The sequence below is a fragment of the Dendropsophus ebraccatus genome, chromosome 13, assembly GCF_027789765.1.
Source record: "Dendropsophus ebraccatus isolate aDenEbr1 chromosome 13, aDenEbr1.pat, whole genome shotgun sequence".
NCBI lineage: Eukaryota > Metazoa > Chordata > Amphibia > Anura > Hylidae > Dendropsophus > Dendropsophus ebraccatus.
The window spans coordinates 82,441,618-82,465,496 of NC_091466.1; the positions used below are offsets into that span (position 1 = coordinate 82,441,618).

Genomic DNA, 23,879 nt, shown 5'->3' on the forward strand with positions numbered 1-23,879 from the left:
GGAGTGATATAACCTCCCCCATTATATAATGATACAGGCTCCGGAGTGATATAACCTCCCCCATTATATAATGATACAGGCTCCGGAGTGATATAACCTCCCCCATTATATAATGATACAGGCTCCGGAGTGATATAACCTCCCCCATTATATAATGATACAGGCTCCGGAGTGATATAACCTCCCCCATTATATAATGATACAGGCTCCGGAGTGATATAACCTCTCTGTTAACATCACCGCCCTCCTCCTCCTCCCCAGACATCACCACCCTCCTCAGTATCCGCAACATCATTGCCCTCCTCCTCCCCCTACTCTTCAGCATCCATAATGATGAGCCTCTTTCACCTGGTCATAGAGATAGATGAAGTCTCGCAGTTGTTTTGCCAGCAGGCAGCGTTTCTCCCTAAGCGGCACAGACCGGACCGGCGGGTTCAAAGACAACGACTCCTGTAAATTAGTGGCCGCTCTCTGCAAAAACCGCACCACCAGCTCCTGAGGGGCACAAAGTACAGAGTGATATAACCTCCCCCGTTATATAATTATACAGGCTCCAGAGTGATATAACCTCCCCCGTTATATAATGATACAGGCTCCGGAGTGATATAACCTCCCCCGTTATATAATGATACAGGCTCCAGAGTGATATAACCTCTCTGTTATATAATGATACAGGCTCCGGAGTGATATAACCTCTCTGTTATATAATGATACAGGCTCCGGAGTGATATAACCTCCCCCGTTATATAATGATACAGGCTCCGGAGTGATATAACCTCCCCCGTTATATAATGATACAGGCTCCGGAGTGATATAACACCCCCCTTATATAATGATACAGGCTCCGGAGTGATATAACCTCCCCCGTTATATAATGATACAAGCTCCGGAGTGATATAACCTCTCTGTTATATAATGATACAGGCTCCGGAGTGATATAACCTCCCCCGTTATATAATGATACAAGCTCCGGAGTGATATAACCTCCCCCATTATATAATGATACAGACTCCAGAGTGATATAACCTCTCTGTTATATAATGATACAGGCTCCGGAGTGATATAACCTCTCTGTTATATAATGATACAGGCTCCAGAGGATATAACCTCTCTGTTATATAAGGATACAGGCTCTGGAGTGATATAACCTCCCCCGTTATATAATGATACAGGCTCCAGAGTGATATAACCTCTCTGTTATATAATGATACAGGCTCCGGAGTGATATAACCTCTCTGTTATATAATGATACAGGCTCCGGAGTGATATAACCTCCCCCGTTATATAATGATACAGGCTCCGGAGTGATATAACCTCCCCCGTTATATAATGATACAGGCTCCGGAGTGATATAACACCCCCCTTATATAATGATACAGGCTCCGGAGTGATATAACCTCCCCCGTTATATAATGATACAGGCTCCGGAGTGATATAACCTCTCTGTTATATAAGGATACAGGCTCCAGAGTGATATAACCTCCCCCGTTATATAATGATACAGGCTCCGGAGTGATATAACCTCCCCCGTTATATAATGATACAAGCTCCGGAGTGATATACCCTCTCTGTTATATAATGATACAGGCTCCGGAGTGATATAACCTCCCCCCTTATATAATGATACAGGCTCCAGAGTGATATAACCTCCCCCGTTATATAATGATACAGGCTCCAGAGTGATATAACCTCCCCCGTTATATAATAATACAGGCTCCGGAGTGATATAACCTCCCCCGTTATATAATGATACAGGCTCCGGAGTGATATAACCTCCCCCGTTATATAATGATACAGGCTCCGGAGTGATATAACCTCCCCCGTTATATAATGATACAGGCTCCAGAGTGATATAACCTCTCTGTTATATAATGATACAGGCTCCGGAGTGATATAACCTCCCCCGTTATATAATGATACAGGCTCCGGAGTAATATAACCTCCCCCGTTATATAATGATACAGGCTCCAGAGTGATATAACCTCCCCCGTTATATAATGATACAGGCTCCGGAGTGATATAACCTCCCCCGTTATATAATGATACAAGCTCCGGAGTGATATAACCTCCCCCGTTATATAATGATACAGGATCCAGAGTGATATAACCTCCCCCGTTATATAATGATACAAGCTCCGGAGTGATATAACCTCCCCCGTTATATAATGATACAAGCTCCGGAGTGATATAACCTCCCCCGTTATATAATGATACAGGCTCCGGAGTGATATAACCTCCCCCGTTATATAATGATACAGGCTCCAGAGGATATAACCTCCCCCGTTATATAATGATACAGGCTCCGGAGTGATATAACCTCTCTGTTATATAATGATACAGGCTCCAGAGTGATATAACACCCCCCTTATATAATTATACAGGCTCCGGAGTGATATAACCTCCCCCGTTATATAATGATACAGGCTCCAGAGTGATATAACCTCCCCCGTTATATAATGATACAGGCTCCGGAGTGATATAACCTCCCCCGTTATATAATGATAGATATCACGTGGGGGAGTTTTAGCGCCTCACCATCTGCTCCTCGTCTTTCGGTGATATCTTCTCGGGATCTCGCTCGCTCTGTAGACGGTTTTGCACTCGCTGCAGGTATCCAGAGAAGGCTGCACGGGCCTGGACTTTACTGCAGACACAAGGATTGTGAGAACGGCCCACCGGTCCACCAGGGCCACCCCACCCATCACACCCGTACCTCAGCTCTGCCCCCTCCTGCAGGTGCTGCATGATGCTGACTGGTGGGGGTGATGCTGGAGCGCTCTGGGCATCCTCCGGGGGGCTCATCTGCTCCTGGACCCTTTCTTGATCCTCCTCTTCATTGACTTCTTCCTCTTCTTCCTCCTCCTGGATGCAATGGTTACCCGGGCAAGGCAAAGCTGTGTCATGACACAAGAGTTTACTAGGCAACGCGAACACTGCCAGTGCCTGGTGTGATGGGTGGAGCATGCAGCGGTGGGCGGAGCATGCAGAGGTGGGTGTCTGAAGCAATAGGTGGAACATACGGCGGTCGTTGGGCCTGCAGTGATGGGTGGAACTCGTGACTGTGGGCGGGGCCTTTGGCAGTAGGCGGAACCTGCAGCGCGGCCTCTTACCTGTCCTATGTGCCAGCCCATGCCTCCTGGCTCTGCGCAGCTGCAGGGACATCAGTTTCCGTTCATACAACGCTGCGTGGAGGGTGGGTCGGGGGTCCAAGGATCCATTAGTGGCCGATCTGTGGCAGGTGAGGGGACAATGACACCACTGTCTATATCCATGGTGAGGCCGTCCCCCGGGCTCCCTCCTACCTGTGTGGGAAGAGCTGTGTTGCCAGCATGTAATTCAGGGACGTCTTGTGTTCCAGGAAGGAGCTGCATGAATAGATAGTACAGGGGGTCACACCAGGGGGCAAACATCAGAGGGGCTGGGGGTCACACCAGGGGGCAAACATCAGAGGGGCTGGGGGTCACACCAGGGGGCAAACATCAGAGGGGCTGGGGGTCACACCAGGGGGCAAACATCAGCGGGGCCGGCGGGGTCACACCAGGGGGCAAACATCAGTGGGGCCGGCGGGGTCACACCAGGGGGCAAACATCAGCGGGGCCGGCGGGGTCACACCAGGGGGCAAACATCAGCGGGGCCGGGGGGGTCACATCAGCGGGGCCGGGGGTCACATCAGCGGGGCCGGGGGTCACATCAGGGGGCAAACATCAGCAGGGCTGGGGAGTCCGGTGTCACACCACGGATCACATCAGCTGGACTGGGGGTCGTATCAGGGGGCCGTGGGTCATATCAGGGGTCACATCAAAAGGCTGGGGGCCACACCAAAGGGCAAACATCAGCGGAGCCGGGGATCACAACGGGAAGCTGAAGGGGACACATCAGGGGACAGGGGGTGACATTGAGAGGCTGGGAGGGGCACACATCAGGGGACCGGGGTCACATCAGGAGGCTGGGAGGACACATATCAGGGGACAGGGGGTGACATTGAGAGGCTGGGAGGAGGGGCACACATCAGGGGACCGGGGTCACATCAGGAGGCTGGGAGGACACATATCAGGGGACCGGGGGTCACATCGGGAGGCTGGGGTCACATCAGGAGGTTGAGGTCACATCGGGAGGCTAAGAGGAGGGGCACACATCAGGGGACCGGGGGTCACATCGGGAGGCTGGGAGGAGGGGCACACATCAGGGGACCGGGGGTCACATCGGGAGGCTGGGAGGAGGGGCACACATCAGGGGACCGGGGGTCACATCGGGAGGCTGGGAGGAGGGGCACACATCAGGGGACCGGGGGTCACATCGGGAGGCTGGCAGGAGGGGCACACATCAGGGGACCGGGGGTCACATCGGGAGGCTGGGAGGACACACGTCAGGGGGTCGGGGGTCACATCGGGGGCCATACAATTCCACTCCGCCTCTACAGGACTGACCTGTACAGTGTCCAGGTATCGTGTCTGGGGAAAATGCGGACAAAGCCGCCGCGCCGGGCCTCCTCATCCTGCAGCCTGCGTATTATCTTCACCTGAGAACATGAATCGGGTCAGCAGGGGGCGCAGAGGGGTGAGTGGGTGACAATTTACTGTAATACGGGGGACGGACCTCCTCCGTGGACAACCCCAGGACGCCACCACCGCTGCTTCTTCCAGTCTTCTCTCGGCCTCCTAGATGCAGTCTGGGGTCTATGTCACTGGCAGACAGGGGGCGCTGCAGGGGATATACAGCACTGATCACTTATGTGTCCCGTGGGAGGCCGCTATGAATGATGGGCACTCTACACACTTACCTGTAGCTTGGGAGCCCGCTTGTTATCATGTCCCGGCCGCTGTTTAGGGTTCTGACACTCCAAACCTACAGGGGGCATGAAGAGGTCAGCCGCAGGCCCGGCCCCCAGTCCACACCTGCACAGCACCCACCGTACTCACCAATCAGGGTCAGCATGTCCGAGATCATACTCGCCTTCACCTTCATGTCCAGGGGGGCGTCACTGCGGAAGAACATTAGTTATAGGAGGGGCAGGGAGCGGGCCCTGGGTCAGGAGGGAAGAGTATTTGGGGAGGAGGGGCACTGGGGTGCAGGGGGGCGGTTCTTACCAGGCCAGAGAGGGAGACAGATTGACTTCCAGGAGCCAAGGCCTGAGATTCCCATCGATCAGCACATCAAACCCATAGAGCTCTGCAGAAACAAGGGCCGTTACGCCATCAGCCAGCAGGGGGCAGCCCTCTCTTCTGGGCACTCACTTACCAAAGCAGTTTCCTCTGTGCACCTGGAAGGACTTGCAGGCCGAGGCTATGGGGAGCTCCGCAGAGACGACCGTCTTAATGATGAGGTCCTCCACCTGAGACATGAGCGCTGCACAGGAGGCAGCAGGCACCGCAGCGTTACCAAGAGGGGAGGAGCAAGAGCTAGAGAGGGAGGAGTCAGGGGGAGGAGCAAGAGCTAGAGAGGGAGGAGTTAGGGAAGCTGCAAGAGCTAGAGGGAGGAGCAAGAGGTAAAGAGGAAGAGCTAGAGAGGGACGAGTCAAGGGGAGGAGAGAGAGAGAGAGAGAGAGAGAGAGAGAGAGAGGGGGAAGAGCTAGAGAGGGAGGAGTCAGAAGAAGGAGCAAAAGAGGGAGGAGTTAGGGGAGGAGCAAGAACTAAATAGGGAGGAGTCCGGGAAGGAGCAAGAGCTAGAGAGGAGTCAGGGAAGGAGCAAGAAATATTGTGGGTGGAGTTGGGGAGGAGCAAAAGCTAGAGATGGAGGAGTCAGGGGGAGGTGCAAGAGCTAGAGGGAGGAGCAAGAGGTAAAGAGGAAGAGCTAGAGAGGGAGGAGTCAAGGGGAGGAGAGAGAAGGAGGAATCATGGGGAGGAGCAAGAGCTAGAGAGGGAGGAGTCAGAAGAAGGAGCAAGAGAGGGAGGAGTTAGGGGAGGAGCAAGAACTAAATAGGGAGGAGCAACAGCTAGGGAGGAGTCAGGGAAGGAGCAAGAGCTAGAGAGGGAGGAGTCAGGGGATAAGCAAGCGCTAGAGAGGAAGGAGTCAGGGAAGGAGCAAGAAATATTGTGGGTGGAGTTGGGGAGGAGCAAAAGCTAGAGGGAGGAGTCAGTGGGAGGTGCGAGAGCTAGAGAGATAGGAGTCAGGGAGGAGCAAGAAATAGAGAGGGAGGAGTCCAGAAGAAGAAAGAGCTAGAGAGGCAGGAGTATGGGGAGAAGCAAAAGCTAGAGAGGGGGGACGAAGCAAGACAGACAGGTAGGAGTCAAGGGGAAGGAGTTAGAGGGGGAGGAGAAAGAGTGAAGGAGCAAGAGCTAGAGAGGGAGGGGCATAAGGTGAAGAGGGAGGAGTCAGGGAGAGGAGAAAGTGATAGAGAGGGAGGAGAAAAGTGAAGAGGAGGGAGTCAGGGGAGACGTCAGAAATACGGAGGGGCAAGAGGTGAAGAGGGAGGAGTAGGGGAAGAAGCTGAAGCTAAAGAGGGAGGAGTCATGGAGAGGAGCAAGAGGTAAAGAGGGAAGAGTCAGGGAAGGAGCAAGAGCTAGAGAGAGAGAAGTCAGGGGAGGGACAAGAGGTAGAGGGAGGAGTCACATACACACCCATCATACAATCATTCACATCCTTCATACAGACATCATACACGCCACTCATACAGACATCATACATACATCATACACGCCCATCATACAGACATCATACACGCCCCTCATACAGACATCATACATACATCATACACGCCCATCATACAGACATCATACATGCCCCTCATACAGACATCATACATACATCATACACGCCCATCATACAGACATCATACACACCCCTCATACAGACATCATACATACATCATACACGCCCATCATACATGCCCCTCATACAGACATCATACATACATCATACACGCCCATCATACAGACATCATACACGCCCCTCATACAGACATCATACATACATCATACAGACATCATATATACATGATACACGCCCATCATACACGCCCATCATACAGACATCACACACGCCCATCATACAGACATCACACACGCCCATCATACAGACATCATACATACATCATACAGACATCATATATACATGATACACGCCCATCATACACGCCATCATACACGCCCATCATACAGACATCACACACGCCCATCATACAGACATCACACACGCCCATCATACAGGCATCACACACGCCCATCATACAGGCATCACACACGCCCATCATACAGGCATCACACACGCCCATCACACAGACATCACACACGCCCATCATACAGGCATCACACACGCCCATCACACAGACATCACACACGCCCATCATACATACATCACACACGCTCATCATACAGAGATGCAAGGCTCTTTCCTTCTTACCTGCTGTGTCCTTTCCTTCCTGCTTCATATACCGCAGCATGGCGCTCATACTCCATTTATTCCCATAATCCTCCACTTCAGGATCATCACAACTAAGAGAGGATATAGGTGAGTGGCTATAGTGATGTGTACGGGGTAGACTCTGGCAGGTGGCGCCCCCTACCTCACATAGTCTGCGCTTCTCTTATTCACGCTGTAATTCGTCAGATGCATAAACTGGTTCTTTATATTCTTGGCCGTTCGATCGTATCGCACCGTAGCGAACCTGAGAGACAAGAGGAGAGAGTGCCAGGAGAGGAGGAGGGGCAGAGGTGGGGAACAGAGAGGTGTAGAGGAGAGGAGGGGAACATAGAGGGGTAGGGGAGAGGAGAGGAACAGAGAGGGGTAGGGGAGAGGAGAGGAACAGAGAGGGGTAGTGGAGAGGAGGGGAACAGAGAGGGGTAGTGGAGAGCTCGGGAACAGAGAGGGGTAGTGGAGAGCTCGGGAACAGAGAGGGGTAGTGGAGAGCTCGGGAACAGAGAGGGGTAGTGGAGAGCTCGGGAACAGAGAGGGGTAGTGGAGAGCTCGGGAACAGAGAGGGGTAGGGGAGAGGAGGGGAACAGAGAGGGGTAGGGGAGAGGAGGGGAACAGAGAGGGGTAGGGGAGAGCTCGGGAACAGAGAGGGGTAGTGGAGAGCTCGGGAACAGAGAGGGGTAGTGGAGAGCTCGGGAACAGAGAGGGGTAGGGGAGAGGAGGGGAACAGAGAGGGGTAGGGGAGAGGAGGGGAACAGAGAGGGGTAGGGGAGAGGAGGGGAACAGAGAGGGGTAGGGGAGAGGAGGGGAACAGAGAGGGGTAGTGGAGAGCTCGGGAACAGAGAGGGGTAGTGGAGAGCTCGGGAACAGAGAGGGGTAGGGGAGAGGAGGGGAACAGAGAGGGGTAGGGGAGAGGAGGGGAACAGAGAGGGGTAGTGGAGAGCTCGGGAACAGAGAGGGGTAGTGGAGAGCTCGGGAACAGAGAGGGGTAGTGGAGAGCTCGGGAACAGAGAGGGGTAGTGGAGAGCTCGGGAACAGAGAGGGGTAGGGGAGAGGAGGGGAACAGAGAGGGGTAGGGGAGAGTTCGGGAACACAGAGGGGTAGTGGAGAGCTCGGGAACAGAGAGGGGTAGGGGAGAGGAGGGGAACAGAGAGGGGTAGTGGAGAGGAGGGGAACAGAGAGGGGTAGGGGAGAGGAGGGGAACAGAGAGGGGTAGGGAAGAGGTCGGGAACAGAGAGGGGTAGTGGAGAGCTCGGGAACAGAGAGGGGTAGTGGAGAGCTCGGGAACAGAGAGGGGTAGTGGAGAGCTCGGGAACAGAGAGGGGTAGGGGAGAGGAGGGGAACAGAGAGGGGTAGGGGAGAGTTCGGGAACACAGAGGGGTAGGGGAGAGTTCGGGAACAGAGAGGGGTAGGGGAGAGGAGGGGAACAGAGAGGGGTAGTGGAGAGGAGGGGAACAGAGAGGGGTAGGGGAGAGGAGGGGAACAGAGAGGGGTAGGGAAGAGGTCGGGAACAGAGAGGGGTAGTGGGGAGCTCGGTAACAGAGAGGGGTAGGGGAGAGGAGGGGAACAGAGAGGGGTAGTGGAGACCTCGGGAACAGAGAGGGGTAGTGGAGAGCTCGGGAACAGAGAGGGGTAGTGGAGAGGAGGGGAACAGAGAGGTGTAGGGGAGAGGAGGGGAACAGAGAGGGGTAGTGGAGAGCTCGGGAACAGAGAGGGGTAGTGGAGAGCTCGGGAACAGAGAGGGGTAGGGAAGAGGTGGGGAACAGAGAGGGGTAGTGGAGAGCTCGGGAACAGAGAGGGGTAGTGGAGAGCTCGGGAACAGAGAGGGGTAGTGGAGAGCTCGGGAACAGAGAGGGGTAGTGGAGAGCTCGGGAACAGAGAGGGGTAGGGAAGAGGTGGGGAACAGAGAGGGGCAGAGGTGGGGAACAGAGAGGGGGAGGGGAGAGGAGGGGAACAGAGAGGTGTAGGGGAGAGGAGGGGAACAGAGAGGGGTAGTGGAGAGGAGGGGAACAGAGAGGTGTAGGGGAGAGGAGGGGAACAGAGAGGGGTAGTGGAGAGCTCGGGAACAGAGAGGGGTAGTGGAGAGGAGGGGAACAGAGAGGGGTAGTGGAGAGCTCGGGAACAGAGAGGGGTAGTGGAGAGCTCGGGAACAGAGAGGGGTAGTGGAGAGGAGGGGAACAGAGAGGGGTAGTGGAGAGGAGGGGAACAGAGAGGGGTAGTGGAGAGCTCGGGAACAGAGAGGGGTAGTGGAGAGCTCGGGAACAGAGAGGGGTAGGGAAGAGGTGGGGAACAGAGAGGGGCAGAGGTGGGGAACAGAGAGGGGGAGGGGAGAGGTGGGGAACAGAGAGGGGTAGTGGAAAGGTGGGGAACAGAGAGGGGCAGAGGCAAGGAACAGAGAGCGGGAGGGGAGAGGTGGGGCATGAAGAGGGACAGGGCAAAGGTGGGAAACAGTGGCAGAGCGAGACGAGGAGAGGAGGAGGAGTGGCAGAGGGAGACGAGGAGAGGAGCGAGGAGTGGCAGAGGGAGACGAGGAGAGGAGCGAGGAGTGGCAGAGGGAGGAGTGGCAGAGGGAGAAGAGGAGAGGAGCGAGGAGTGGCAGAGAGAGAGAAGAGGAGAGGAGCGAGGAGTGGCAGAGGGAGGAGTGGCAGAGGGAGAAGAGGAGAGGAGCGAGGAGTGGCAGAGAGAGAGAAGAGGAGAGGAGCGAGGAGTGGCAGAGGGAGACGAGGAGAGGAGCGAGGAGTGGCAGAGCGGGGTAGTGAGCAGCAGCTTTAGATTCCTACCTTGTGAGCCCTTCCTCATACAGATAGATGATCAGGGGATCGTAGGAAGTGATTAGCACGTACAGTCGGATGTCAAACTTGAACCCTGTAAGCAAAGAGAGCTGTACTGTGTCGCACCACCCCACCGTGTCTGACCACCCCACCGTGTCTGACCACCCCACCGTGTCTGACCACCCCACTGTCCTACAGTGTCTGACCACCCCACTGTCCTACCGTGTCTGACCACCCCACCGTGTCTGACCACCCCACTGTCCTACCGTGTCTGACCACCCCACCGTGTCTGACCACCCCACTGTCCTACCGTGTCTGACCACCCCACCGTGTCTGACCACCCCACCGTGTCTGACCACCCCACTGTCCTACAGTGTCTGACCACCCCACCGTGTCTGACCACCCCACTGTCCTACAGTGTCTGACCACCCCACTGTCCTACCGTGTCTGACCACCCCACTGTCCTACCGTGTCTGACCACCCCACTGTCCTACCGTGTCTGACCACCCCACCGTGTCTGACCACCCCACTGTCCTACAGTGTCTGACCACCCCACTGTCCTACCGTGTCTGACCACCCCACCGTGTCTGACCACCCCACTGTCCTACCGTGTCTGACCACCCCACCGTGTCTGACCACCCCACTGTCCTACCGTGTCTGACCACCCCACCGTGTCTGACCACCCCACCGTGTCTGACCACCCCACTGTCCTACAGTGTCTGACCACCCCACCGTGTCTGACCACCCCACTGTCCTACAGTGTCTGACCACCCCACTGTCCTACCGTGTCTGACCACCCCACTGTCCTACCGTGTCTGACCACCCCACCGTGTCTGACCACCCCACTGTCCTACAGTGTCTGACCACCCCACTGTCCTACCGTGTCTGACCACCCCACCGTGTCTGACCACCCCACTGTCCTACAGTGTCTGACCACCCCACCGTGTCTGACCACCCCACTGTCCTACCGTGTCTGACCACCCCACCGTGTCTGACCACCCCACTGTCCTACCGTGTCTGACCACCCCACCGTGTCTGACCACCCCACTGTCCTACCGTGTCTGACCACCCCACCGTGTCTGACCACCCCACCGTGTCTGACCACCCCACTGTCCTACAGTGTCTGACCACCCCACCGTGTCTGACCACCCCACTGTCCTACCGTGTCTGTCCTACAGTGTCTGACCACCCCACTGTCCTACAGTGTCTGACCACCCCACTGTCCTACCGTGTATGACCACCCCACCGTGTCTGACCACCCCACTGTCCTACCGTGTCTGACCACCCCACTGTCCTACCGTGTCTGACCACCCCACTGTCCTACCGTGTCTGACCACCCCACTGTCCTACAGTGTCTGACCACCCCACCGTGTCTGACCACCCCACTGTCCTACCGTGTCTGACCACCCCACTGTCCTACAGTGTCTGACCACCCCACTGTCCTACAGTGTCTGACCACCCCACTGTCCTACAGTGTCTGACCACCCCACTGTCCTACCGTGTCTGACCACCCCACCGTGTCTGACCACCCCACTGTCCTACCGTGTCTGACCACCCCACCGTGTCTGACCACCCCACTGTCCCACCGTGTCTGACCCCCCACCGTGCTACCGAACTGCACCACCCTGACCGACCACCCCACCATGCTAAATGCTGAAGGTCCTCCCCCTCATGTCCCCAGAGGGCCCACACTCACCATCAATCAGCAGTGGATTACTGATGTACCGAGACACCAGGAGATTCTCCTCCACACTAATCTGAGACGGCTGCAACAGAGAAGAGAGTGCTGACACAGAGACAGAGAGGAGAGAGCTGACACAGAGACAGAGAGGAGAGAGCTGACACAGAGACAGAGAGGAGAGAGCTGACACAGAGACAGAGAGGAGAGAGCTGACACAGAGAGGAGAGAGCTGACACAGAGAGGAGAGAAGAGACAGAGAGGAGAGAGCTGACACAGAGACAGAGAAGAGACAGTCCCAGTACATACAGAGACAGAGAAGAGACAGTCCCAGTACATACAGAGACAGAGAAGAGACAGTCCCAGTACAGAGACAGAGAAGAGAAAGCCCCAGTACATAGAGAAGAGACAGCCCCAGTACATACAGAGACAGAGAAGAGACAGCCCCAGTACATAGAGAAGAGAAAGCCCCAGTAAATACAGAGACAGAGAAGAGACAGTCCCAGTACATACAGAGACAGAGAAGAGACAGTCCCAGTACAGAGACAGAAAAGAGACAGCCCCAGTACATAGAGAAGAGACAGCCCCAGTAAATACAGAGACAGAGAAGAGACAGTCCCAGTACATACAGAGACAGTCCCAGTACATACAGAGACAGAGAAGAGACAGTCCCAGTACAGAGACAGAAAAGAGACAGCCCCAGTACATAGAGAAGAGACAGCCCCAGTAAATACAGAGACAGAGAAGAGACAGTCCCAGTACATACAGAGACAGTCCCAGTACATACAGAGACAGAGAAGAGACAGTCCCAGTACATAGAGACAGAGAAGAGACAGCCCCAGTACATACAGAGACAGAGAAGAGACAGTCCCAGTACATACAGAGACAGAGAAGAGACAGTCCCAGTACAAACAGAGACAGAGAAGAGACAGTCCCAGTACATACAGAGACAGAGAAGAGACAGTCCCAGTACATACAGAGACAGAGAAGAGACAGTCCCAGTACATACAGAGACAGAATGAGACAGCCCCAGTACATACAGAGACAGAGAAGAGACAGCCCCAATACATACAGAGACAGAGAAGAGACAGCCCCAGTACATACAGAGACAGAGAAGAGAAAGCCCCAGTACATAGAGAAGAGACAGCCCCAGAAAATACAGAGACAGAGAAGAGACAGTCCCAGTACATACAAAGACAGAGAAGAGACAGTCCCAGTACAGAGACAGAGAAGAGACAGCCCCAGTACATAGAGAAGAGACAGCCCCAGGAAATACAGAGACGAGACAGTCCCAGTACATACAGAGACAGAGAAGAGACAGTCCCAGTACATACAGAGACAGAGAAGAGACAGTCCCAGTACAGAGACAGAGAAGAGACAGCCCCAGTACATAGAGAAGAGACAGCCCCAGTAAATACAGAGACGAGACAGTCCCAGTACATACAGAGACAGAGAAGAGACAGTCCCAGTACATACAGAGACAGAATGAGACAGCCCCAGTACATACAGAGACAGAGAAGAGACAGCCCCAATACATACAGAGACAGAGAAGAGACAGCCCCAGTACATACAGAGACAGAGAAGAGAAAGCCCCAGTACATAGAGAAGAGACAGCCCCAGAAAATACAGAGACAGAGAAGAGACAGTCCCAGTACATACAGAGACAGAGAAGAGACAGTCCCAGTACATACAAAGACAGAGAAGAGACAGTCCCAGTACAGAGACAGAGAAGAGACAGCCCCAGGAAATACAGAGACGAGACAGTCCCAGTACATACAGAGACAGAGAAGAGACAGTCCCAGTACATACAGAGACAGAGAAGAGACAGTCCCAGTACAGAGACAGAGAAGAGACAGCCCCAGTACATAGAGAAGAGACAGCCCCAGTAAATACAGAGACGAGACAGTCCCAGTACATACAGAGACAGAGAAGAGACAGTCCCAGTACATAGAGAAGAGACAGCCCCAGTACATACAGAGACAGAGAAGAGACAGTCACAGTACATACAGAGACAGAGAAGAGACAGTCACAGTACATACAGAGACAGAGAAGAGACAGTCACAGTACATACAGAGACAGAGAAGAGACAGTCCCAGTACATACAGAGACAGAGAAGAGACAGTCCCAGTACATACAGAGACAGAGAAGAGACAGTCCCAGTACATACAGAGACAGAGAAGAGACAGCCCCAGTACATAGAGAAGAGACAGCCCCAGTACATACAGAGACAGAGAAGAGACAGCCCCAGTACATAGAGAAGAGACAGCCCCAGTAAATACAGAGACAGAGAAGAGACAGTCACAGTACATACAGAGACAGTCACAGTACATACAGAGACAGAGAAGAGACAGCCCCAGTACATAGAGAAGAGACAGCCCCAGTAAATACAGAGACAGAGAAGAGACAGTCACAGTACATACAGAGACAGAGAAGAGACAGCCCCAGTACATAGAGAAGAGACAGCCCCAGTAAATACAGAGACAGAGAAGAGACAGTCCCAGTACATACAGAGACAGAGAAGAGACAGTCCCAGTACATACAGAGACAGAGAAGAGACAGCCCCAATACATACAGAGACAGAGAAGAGACAGCCCCAATACATACAGAGAAGAGACAGCCCCAGTACATACAGAGACAGAGAAGAGACAGCCCCAGTACATACAGAGACAGAAAAGAGACAGCCCCAGTACATACAGAGACAGAGAAGAGACAGCCCCAATACATACAGAGACAGAGAAGAGACAGCCCCAATACATACAGAGACAGAGAAGAGACAGCCCCAATACATACAGAGAAGAGACAGCCCCAGTACATACAGAGACAGAGAAGAGACAGCCCCAGTACATACAGAGACAGAAAAGAGACAGCCCCAGTACATACAGAGACAGAGAAGAGACAGCCCCAATACATACAGAGACAGAGAAGAGACAGCCCCAATACATACAGAGACAGAGAAGAGACAGCCCCAGTACATACAGAGACAGAGAAGAGACAGCCCCAGTACATAGAGAAGAGACAGCCCCAGTAAATACAGAGACAGAGAAGAGACAGTCCCAGTACATACAGAGACAGAAAAGAGACAGCCCCAGTACATACAGAGACAGAGAAGAGACAGCCCCAATACATACAGAGACAGAGAAGAGACAGCCCCAATACATACAGAGACAGAGAAGAGACAGCCCCAGTACATACAGAGACAGAGAAGAGACAGCCCCAGTACATAGAGAAGAGACAGCCCCAGAAAATACAGAGACAGAGAAGAGACAGCCCCAGTACATACAGAGACAGAGAAGAGACAGCCCCAGTACATAGAGAAGAGACAGTCCCAGTACATACAGAGACAGAGAAGAGACAGTCCCAGTACATACAGAGTTCACCAGATAGACGCCTCGTCCCCGGGATGACGCCACCGGCTTCACAATCCAGGGGCCACGATCCTTGGAGAAGGTGTCTGGGGGAGAGGATCATGTGATCAGTGCGGGTACTCAGCGTGTAATACGCCATGGCCTGTGGGGGCGCCGAGCACTTACTGCAGAACTCCTGGTACTCCCCCGGCAACAGGAAGGTCTGAGGCAGGAGGTTGAAGTGGCGCATCCCATGCGTCTGCTGCATCCGCTGCACATTTTTATACAGGCGATCCTTCCGGGTCAGTTCATAAGATCTGCAGCAGAGAAGCGTCATCATAGCCTACAGGGGGCAGCACTGTACCCTCACCGGCCTACAGGGGGCAGCACTGTACCCTCACCGGCCTACAGGGGGCAGCACTGTACCCTCACCGGCCTACAGGGGGCAGCACTGTACCCTCACCGGCCTACAGGGGGCAGCACTGTACCCTCACCGGCCTACAGGGGGCAGCACTGTACCCTCACCGGCCTACAGGGGGCAGCACTGTACCCTCACCGGCCTACAGGGGGCAGCACTGTACCCTTACCCGGCCTACAGGGGGCAGCACTGTACCCTCACCGGCCTACAGGGGGCAGCACTGTACCCTCACCGGCCTACAGGGGGCAGCACTGTACCCTCACCAACCTACAGGGGGCAGCACTGTACCCTTACCCGGCCTACAGGGGGCAGCACTGTACCCTCACCGGCCTACAGGGGGCAGCACTGTACCCTCACCGGCCTACAGGGGGCAGTACTGTACCCTGACCAACCTACAGGGGGCAGCACTGTACCCTGACCAACCTACAGGGGGCAGCACAATATCCTCACCAACCTACAGGGGGCAGCACAATATCCTCACCAACCTACAGGGGGCAGCGTTGTACCCTCACCAACCTACAGGGGGCAGCACTGTACCCTTACCCGGCCTACAGGGGGCAGCGCTGTACCCTCACCGGCCTACAGGGGGCAGCGCTGTACCCTCACCAACCTACAGGGGGCAGCACTGTACCCTCACCAACCTACAGGGGGCAGCACTGTACCCTGACCAACCTACAGGGGGCAGCACTGTACCCTTACCCGGCCTACAGGGGGCAGCACTGTACCCTGACCAACCTACAGGGGGCAGCACTGTACCCTGACCAACCTACAGGGGGCAGCACAATATCCTCACCAACCTACAGGGGGCAGCACTGTACCCTCACCAACCTACAGGGGGCAGCGCTGTACCCTCACCAACCTACAGGGGGCAGCACTGTACCCTCACCGGCCTACAGGGGGCAGCACTGTACCCTCACCGGCCTACAGGGGGCAGCACTGTACCCTGACCAACCTACAGGGGGCAGCACAATATCCTCACCAACCTACAGGGGGCAGCACTGTACCCTCACCAACCTACAGGGGGCAGCACTGTACCCTCACCAACCTACAGGGGGCAGCACTGTACCCTCACCGGCCTACAGGGGGCAGCACTGTACCCTCACCAAGCTACAGGGGGCAGCACAATATCCTCACCGGCCTACAGGGGGCAGCACTGTACCCTCACCGGCCTACACGGGGCAGCGCTGTACCCTCACCAACCTACAGGGGGCAGCGCTGTACCCTCACCGGCCTACAGGGGGCAGCGCTGTACCCTCACCAACCTACAGGGGGCAGCACTGTACCCTCACCAACCTACAGGGGGCAGCACTGTACCCTCATTGGCCTACAGGGGGCAGCACTGTACCCTCACCAACCTACAGGGGGCAGCACTGTACCCTCACCAACCTACAGGGGGCAGCACAATATCCTCACCGACCTACAGGGGGCAGCACTGTACCCTCACCGACCTACAGGGGGCAGCGCTGTACTCTCACCAACCTACAGGGGGCAGCACTGTACCCTCACCAACCTACAGGGGGCAGCACTGTACCCTCACCAACCTACAGGGGGCAGCACTGTACCCTCACCAACCTACAGGGGGCAGCACTGTACCCTTACCCGGCCTACAGGGCGCAGCACTGTACCCTCACCGGCCTACAGGGGGCAGCGCTGTACCCTCACCAACCTACAGGGGGCAGTACTGTACCCTCACCAACCTACAGGTGGCAGCACTGTACCCTCACCAACCTACAGGGGGCAGCACTGTACCCTTACCCGGCCTACAGGGGGCAGAGCTGTACCCTCACCGGCCTACAGGGGGCAGCACTGTACCCTGACCAACCTACAGGGGGCAGCACTGTACCCTGACCAACCTACAGGGGGCAGCACAATATCCTCACCAACCTACAGGGGGCAGCACTGTACCCTCACCAACCTACAGGGGGCAGCACTATACCCTCACCGGCCTACAGGGGGCAGCACTGTACCCTCACCGGCCTACAGGGGGCAGCACTGTACCCTCACCGGCCTACAGGGGGCAGCACTGTACCCTCACCGGCCTACAGGGGGCAGCACTGTACCCTCACCGGCCTACAGGGGGCAGCACTGTACCCTCACCGGCCTACAGGGGGCAGCACTGTACCCTCATTGGCCTACAGGGGGCAGCACTGTACCCTCACCAACCTACAGGGGGCAGCACTGTACCCTCACCAACCTACAGGGGGCAGCACAATATCCTCACCGACCTACAGGGGGCAGCACTGTACCCTCACCGACCTACAGGGGGCAGCGCTGTACTCTCACCAACCTACAGGGGGCAGCACTGTACCCTCACCAACCTACAGGGGGCAGCACTGTACCCTCACCAACCTACAGGGGGCAGCACTGTACCCTTACCCGGCCTACAGGGCGCAGCGCTGTACCCTCACCGGCCTACAGGGGGCAGCGCTGTACCCTCACCAACCTACAGGGGGCAGTACTGTACCCTCACCAACCTACAGGTGGCAGCACTGTACCCTCACCAACCTACAGGGGGCAGCACTGTACCCTTACCCGGCCTACAGGGGGCAGAGCTGTACCCTCACCGGCCTACAGGGGGCAGCACTGTACCCTGACCAACCTACAGGGGGCAGCACTGTACCCTGACCAACCTACAGGGGGCAGCACAATATCCTCACCAACCTACAGGGGGCAGCACTGTACCCTCACCAACCTACAGGGGGCAGCACTGTACCCTCACCGGCCTACAGGGGGCAGCACTGTACCCTCACCGGCCTACAGGGGGCAGCACTGTACCCTCACCGGCCTACAGGGGGCAGCACTGTACCCTCACCGGCCTACAGGGGGCAGCACTGTACCCTCACCGGCCTACAGGGGGCAGCACTGTACCCTCACCGGCCTACAGGGGGCAGCACTGTACCCTCACCGGCCTACAGGGGGCAGCACTGTACCCTCACCGGCCTACAGGGGGCAGCACTGTACCCTCACCGGCCTACAGGGGGCAGCACTGTACCCTCACCGGCCTACAGGGGGCAGCACTGTACCCTCACCGGCCTACAGGGGGCAGCACTGTACCCTCACCGGCCTACAGGGGGCAGCACTGTACCCTCACCGGCCTACAGGGGGCAGCACTGTACCCTCACCGGCCTACAGGGGGCAGCACTGTACCCTCACCAACCTACAGGGGGCAGCACTGTACCCTCACCGGCCTACAGGGGGCAGCACTGTACCCTCACCAACCTACAGGGGGCAGCGCTGTACCCTCACCAACCTACAGGGGGCAGCACTGTACCCTCACCGGCCTACAGGGGGCAGCACTGTACCCTCACCGGCCTACAGGGGGCAGCACTGTACCCTTACCCGGCCTACAGGGGGCAGCACTGTACCCTGACCAACCTACAGGGGGCAGCACTGTACCCTGACCAACCTACAGGGGGCAGCACAATATCCTCACCAACCTACAGGGGGCAGCACTGTACCCTCACCAACCTACAGGGGGCAGCACTGTACCCTCACCAACCTACAGGGGGCAGCACTGTACCCTCACCAACCTACAGGGGGCAGCACTGTACCCTCACCAACCTACAGGGGGCAGCGCTGTACCCTCACCAACCTACAGGGGGCAGCGCTGTACCCTCACCAACCTACAGGGGGCAGCACTTTACCCTCACCAACCTACAGGGGGCAGCACTGTACCCTCACCAACCTACAGGGGGCAGCACTTTACCCTCACCAACCTACAGGGGGCAGCACTGTACCCTCACCAACCTACAGGGGGCAGCACTGTACCCTGACCAACCTACAGGGGGCAGCACTGTACCCTCACCAACCTACAGGGGGCAGCACTGTACCCTGACCAACCTACAGGGGGCAGCACTGTACCCTGACCAACCTACAGGGGGCAGCACAATATCCTCACCAACCTACAGGGGGCAGCACTGTACCCTCACCAACCTACAGGGGGCAGCACTGTACCCTCACCAACCTACAGGGGGCAGCACTGTACCCTCACCAACCTACAGGGGGCAGCACTGTACCCTCACCAACCTACAGGGGGCAGCGCTGTACCCTCACCAACCTACAGGGGGCAGCGCTGTACCCTCACCAACCTACAGGGGGCAGCACTTTACCCTCACCAACCTACAGGGGGCAGCACTGTACCCTCACCAACCTACAGGGGGCAGCACTGTACCCTCACCAACCTACAGGGGGCAGCACTGTACCCTCACCAACCTACAGGGGGCAGCACTGTACCCTCACCAACCTACAGGGGGCAGCACTGTACCCCCTCCTCATACCTGGGGAAATGGTTGACCTTCTGGTAGCCGGTCAGACTGCGCATGACGTGTGGCTTTATATGGCAGCCGCTCCACATCAGGTTGAAGTCATTGCTGTTTGCATTAACCTAAAAAAAGTGTAAAAGAGTATATAGCGGGGTCAGAGTATTGTATATAGAGTATATAGCGGGGTCAGAGTAGTGTATGGTATATAGAGTATATAGCGGGGTCAGAGTAGTGTATGGTATATAGAGTATATAGTGGGGTCAGAGTAGTGTATGGTATATAGAGTATATAGCGGGGTCAGAGTAGTGTATGGTATATAGAGTATATAGTGGGGTCAGAGTACTGTATGGTATATAGAGTATATAGCGGGGTTAGAGTAGTGTATATAGAGTTTATAGCAGGGTCAGAGTAGTGTATATAGAGTATATAGCGGGGTCAGAGTAGTGTATATAGAGTATATAGCGGGGTCAGAGTAGTGTATGGTATATAGAGTATATAGTGGGGTCAGAGTAGTGTATGGTATATAGAGTATATAGCAGGGTCAGAGTAGTGTATATAGAGTATATAGCAGGGTCAGAGTAGTGTATATAGAGTATATAGCGGGGTCAGAGTAGTGTATATAGAGTATATAGCAGGGTCAGAGTAGTGTATATAGAGTATATAGCAGGGTCAGAGTAGAGTATATAGAGTATATAGCAGGGTCAGAGTAGTGTATATAGAGTATATAGAGTATATACTGGGGTCAGAGTAGTGTATGGTATATAGAGTATATAGCGGGGTCAGAGTGGTGTATGGTATATAGAGTATACTAGAAAATGTACCTGGCGCTGCCCGGGTATAAAGTGTCAGTGTGTTAATTAGATTTGTTCTAAGGTGCCCAGGAGGCCAAGCTAAAGGTATTGTTTCATCTGAGTTAATCAGTGGAATTAGTGTATACCTGTAGTGCATAGTTGGAGGGGTTCTGTATACCCACAATGCATAGTTTTTAGGGGTCTTGCATATCTGTAGTGCATAGTTGGGGGGGCTGTATACCTATAGTGTATAGTTGAGGGAGGTCCTATATACCTGCAGTGTACAGTTGGTGAAGGTCCTGTATACCTGTACTGTATAGTTTGGGGGTCCTGTATACCTGTAGTATATAGTTGGTGCTGTATACCTGTAATGTATAGTTGGTGGAGGTCTTGTATACCTGTAGTTTATAGTTTGAGGGTCCTGGATACCTGTAGTGTATAATTGGTGGAGGTCTTGTATACCTGTAGTATATAGTTCGAGGGTCCTGTATACCTGTAGTAAATAGTTTGAGAGTCCTGTATAACTATAGTATAGAGTTGGTGGAGGTCCTGTATACCTGTAGTGTATAGTTTGGGGTCCTATATACCTGTAGTATATAGCTGGTGGAGTTCCTGTATACCTGTAGTATATTTGGGGTCCTGTATACTTGTAGTATAGAGTTGGTGAAGGTGCTGTATACCTGTATTATAGAGTTGGTGTAGGTCCTATATACCTGTAGTGTATGGTTTTGAGGTCCTGTATACCTGTAGTGTATAGTTTGGGGTCCTATATACCTGTAGTATATAGTTGGTGGAGTTCCTGTATACCTGTAGTGTATAGTTTTGGGGTCCTGTATACCTGTAGTGTATAGTTTGGGGTCCTGTATACCTGTAGAATATAGTTGTTGGAGGTCCTGTTTACCTGAAGTATATAGTTGGTGGAGGTCCTGTATACCTGTAGCATATAGTTTTGGGGTACTGTATACCTGTAGTGTAAAGTTTGGGGTCCTGTATACCTGTAGTATATAGTTTTGTGGAGGTCCCGTGCACTTGTAGTGTATAATTTTGGGGTCCTGTATACCTGTAGTGTCCTGTATACCTTCAGGGTTGTATTTACCCGTATGGCAGTGTTATTCAGTCACAGTGTGTCGGTATTGGTCATGTCTGGTATGGGGGTGTTATCCAGTCACGGTATGGTAGTATTGGTCAGGTCTGGTATAGCGGTGTTATCCAGTCACAGTATGGCAGTATTGGTCAGGTCTGATATGATGGTGTTATCCAGTCACAGTATGGCGGTATTGTTCAGGTCTGGTATGACAGTGTTATCCAGCACAGTATAGCGGTATTGGTCGTCTGGTGTTGCAGTGTTATCCAGTCACAGTATGGCGGTATTGGTCAGGTCTGGTGTGGCGGTGTTACCCAGTCACAGTATGGCGGTATTGGTCAGGTCTGGTATGGAGGTGTTATTCAGTCAAAGTGTGTCGGTATTGGTCAGGTCTGGCAGTGTTATCCAGTTACAGTATGGCGGTATTGGTCAGGTCTGGTATGACAGTGTTATCAAGCACAGTATGGCGGTATTGGTCAGGTCTGGTATGGAGGTGTTATCCAGTCACAGTATGGCGGTATTGGTCAGGTCTGGTGTAGCAGTGTTACCCAGTCACAGTTTGGTATACCTGTTGTGCCCTGTTTATACATGTACTGTATAGATGGAGTAGGGGGTCCTGTATACATGTACTGTATAGATGGAGTAGGGGGTCCTGTATAATTGTACTGTATAGATGGAGTAGGGGGTCCTGTATATACATGTACTGTATAGATGGAGTAGGGGGTCCTGTATATACATGTACTGTATAGATGGAGTAGGGGGTCCTGTATATACATGTACTGTATAGATGGAGTAGGGGGTCCTATATATACATGTACTGTATAGATGGAGTAGGGGGTCCTGTATATACATGTACTGTATAGATGGAGTAGGGGGTTATGTATATACATGTACTGTATAGTTGGAGTAGGGGGTCCTGTATATACATGTACTGTATAGTTGGAGTAGGGGGTCCTGTATATACATGTACTGTATAGATGGAGTAGGGGGTCCTGTATACATGTACTGTATAGATGGAGTAGGGGGTCCTGTATATGCATGTAATGTATAGATGGAGTAGGGGGTCCTGTATACATGTACTGTATAGATGGAGTAGGGGGCCCTGTATACATGTACTGTATAGATGGAGTAGGGGGTCCTGTATATGCATGTACTGTATAGATGGAGTAGGGGGTCCTGTATATGCATGTACTGTATAGATGGAGTAGGGGGTCCTGTATACATGTACTGTATAGATGGAGTAGGGGGTCCTGTATACATGTACTGTATAGATGGAGTAGGGGGTCCTGTATACATGTACTGTATAGATGGAGTAGGCAGCCCTGTATACATGTACTGTATAGATGGAGTAGGGGGTCCTGTATACATGTACTGTATGGATGGAGTAGGGGGCCCTGTATACATGTACTGTATGGATGGAGTAGGGGGTCCTGTATATGCATGTACTGTATAGATGGAGTAGGGGGTCCTGTATACATGTACTGTATAGATGGAGTAGGGGGCCCTGTATATATGTACTGTATAGATGGAGTAGGGGGTCCTGTATACATGTATTGTATAGATGGAGTAAAGGGCCCTGTATACATGTACTGTATAGATGGAGTAGGGGGTCCTGTATACATGTATTGTATAGATGGAGTAAAGGGCCCTGTATACATGTACTGTATAGATGGAGTAGGGGGTCCTGTATATGCATGTACTGTATAGATGGAGTAGGGGGTCCTGTATATACATGTGCTCTATAGATCGAGTAGGGGGCCCTGTAAATACATGTACTGTATAGATGGAGTAGGGGGCCCTGTATATACATGTACTGTATGGATGGAGTAGGGGGTCCTGTATATACATGTACTGTATAGATGGAGTAGGGGCCCTGTATACCTGTACTGTATAGATGGAGTAGGGGGTCCTGTATACCTGTACTGCATAGATGGAGTAGGGGGTCCTGTATATACATGTACTGTATAGATGGAGTAGGGGGCCCTGTATATACATGTACTGTATAGATGGAGTAGGGGGCCCTGTATATACATGTACTGTATAGATGGAGTAGGGGGGCCCTGTATATACATGTACTGTATGGATGGAGTAGGGGGTCCTGTATATACATGTATTGTATAGATGGAGTAGGGGGTCCTGTATACATGTACTGTATAGATGGAGTAGGGGCCCTCTATACAT

General features: G+C 53.9%; 2 protein-coding genes across 4 annotated transcripts in view; one reads left to right on the top strand and one right to left on the bottom strand.

Moving 5' to 3' along the window:
* The window catches only part of TTLL5 (tubulin tyrosine ligase like 5), a 92,417-nt gene that overhangs the window by 57,406 nt on the left and 11,132 nt on the right, over positions 1–23,879 (bottom strand). For both annotated transcript variants that reach the window (XM_069950490.1, XM_069950491.1), the window contains 18 exons: positions 19,839–19,945; positions 15,330–15,460; positions 15,168–15,250; positions 11,818–11,887; positions 10,131–10,215; positions 7,502–7,603; positions 7,339–7,430; positions 5,239–5,346; positions 5,088–5,169; positions 4,920–4,981; positions 4,781–4,845; positions 4,597–4,701; positions 4,428–4,519; positions 3,303–3,365; positions 3,111–3,229; positions 2,714–2,894; positions 2,536–2,644; positions 349–495 (listed from right to left, as the gene is read on the bottom strand). In XM_069950490.1, the coding sequence (XP_069806591.1) occupies positions 349–495; positions 2,536–2,644; positions 2,714–2,894; positions 3,111–3,229; positions 3,303–3,365; positions 4,428–4,519; positions 4,597–4,701; positions 4,781–4,845; positions 4,920–4,981; positions 5,088–5,169; positions 5,239–5,346; positions 7,339–7,430; positions 7,502–7,603; positions 10,131–10,215; positions 11,818–11,887; positions 15,168–15,250; positions 15,330–15,460; positions 19,839–19,945 (1,803 nt within the window). The remainder of the gene's footprint in view (positions 1–348; positions 496–2,535; positions 2,645–2,713; positions 2,895–3,110; positions 3,230–3,302; positions 3,366–4,427; positions 4,520–4,596; positions 4,702–4,780; positions 4,846–4,919; positions 4,982–5,087; positions 5,170–5,238; positions 5,347–7,338; positions 7,431–7,501; positions 7,604–10,130; positions 10,216–11,817; positions 11,888–15,167; positions 15,251–15,329; positions 15,461–19,838; positions 19,946–23,879) is intronic.
* ERG28 (ergosterol biosynthesis 28 homolog) overlaps positions 1–23,879 on the top strand; it is a 72,885-nt gene that overhangs the window by 28,463 nt on the left and 20,543 nt on the right. The window lies entirely within an intron of this gene.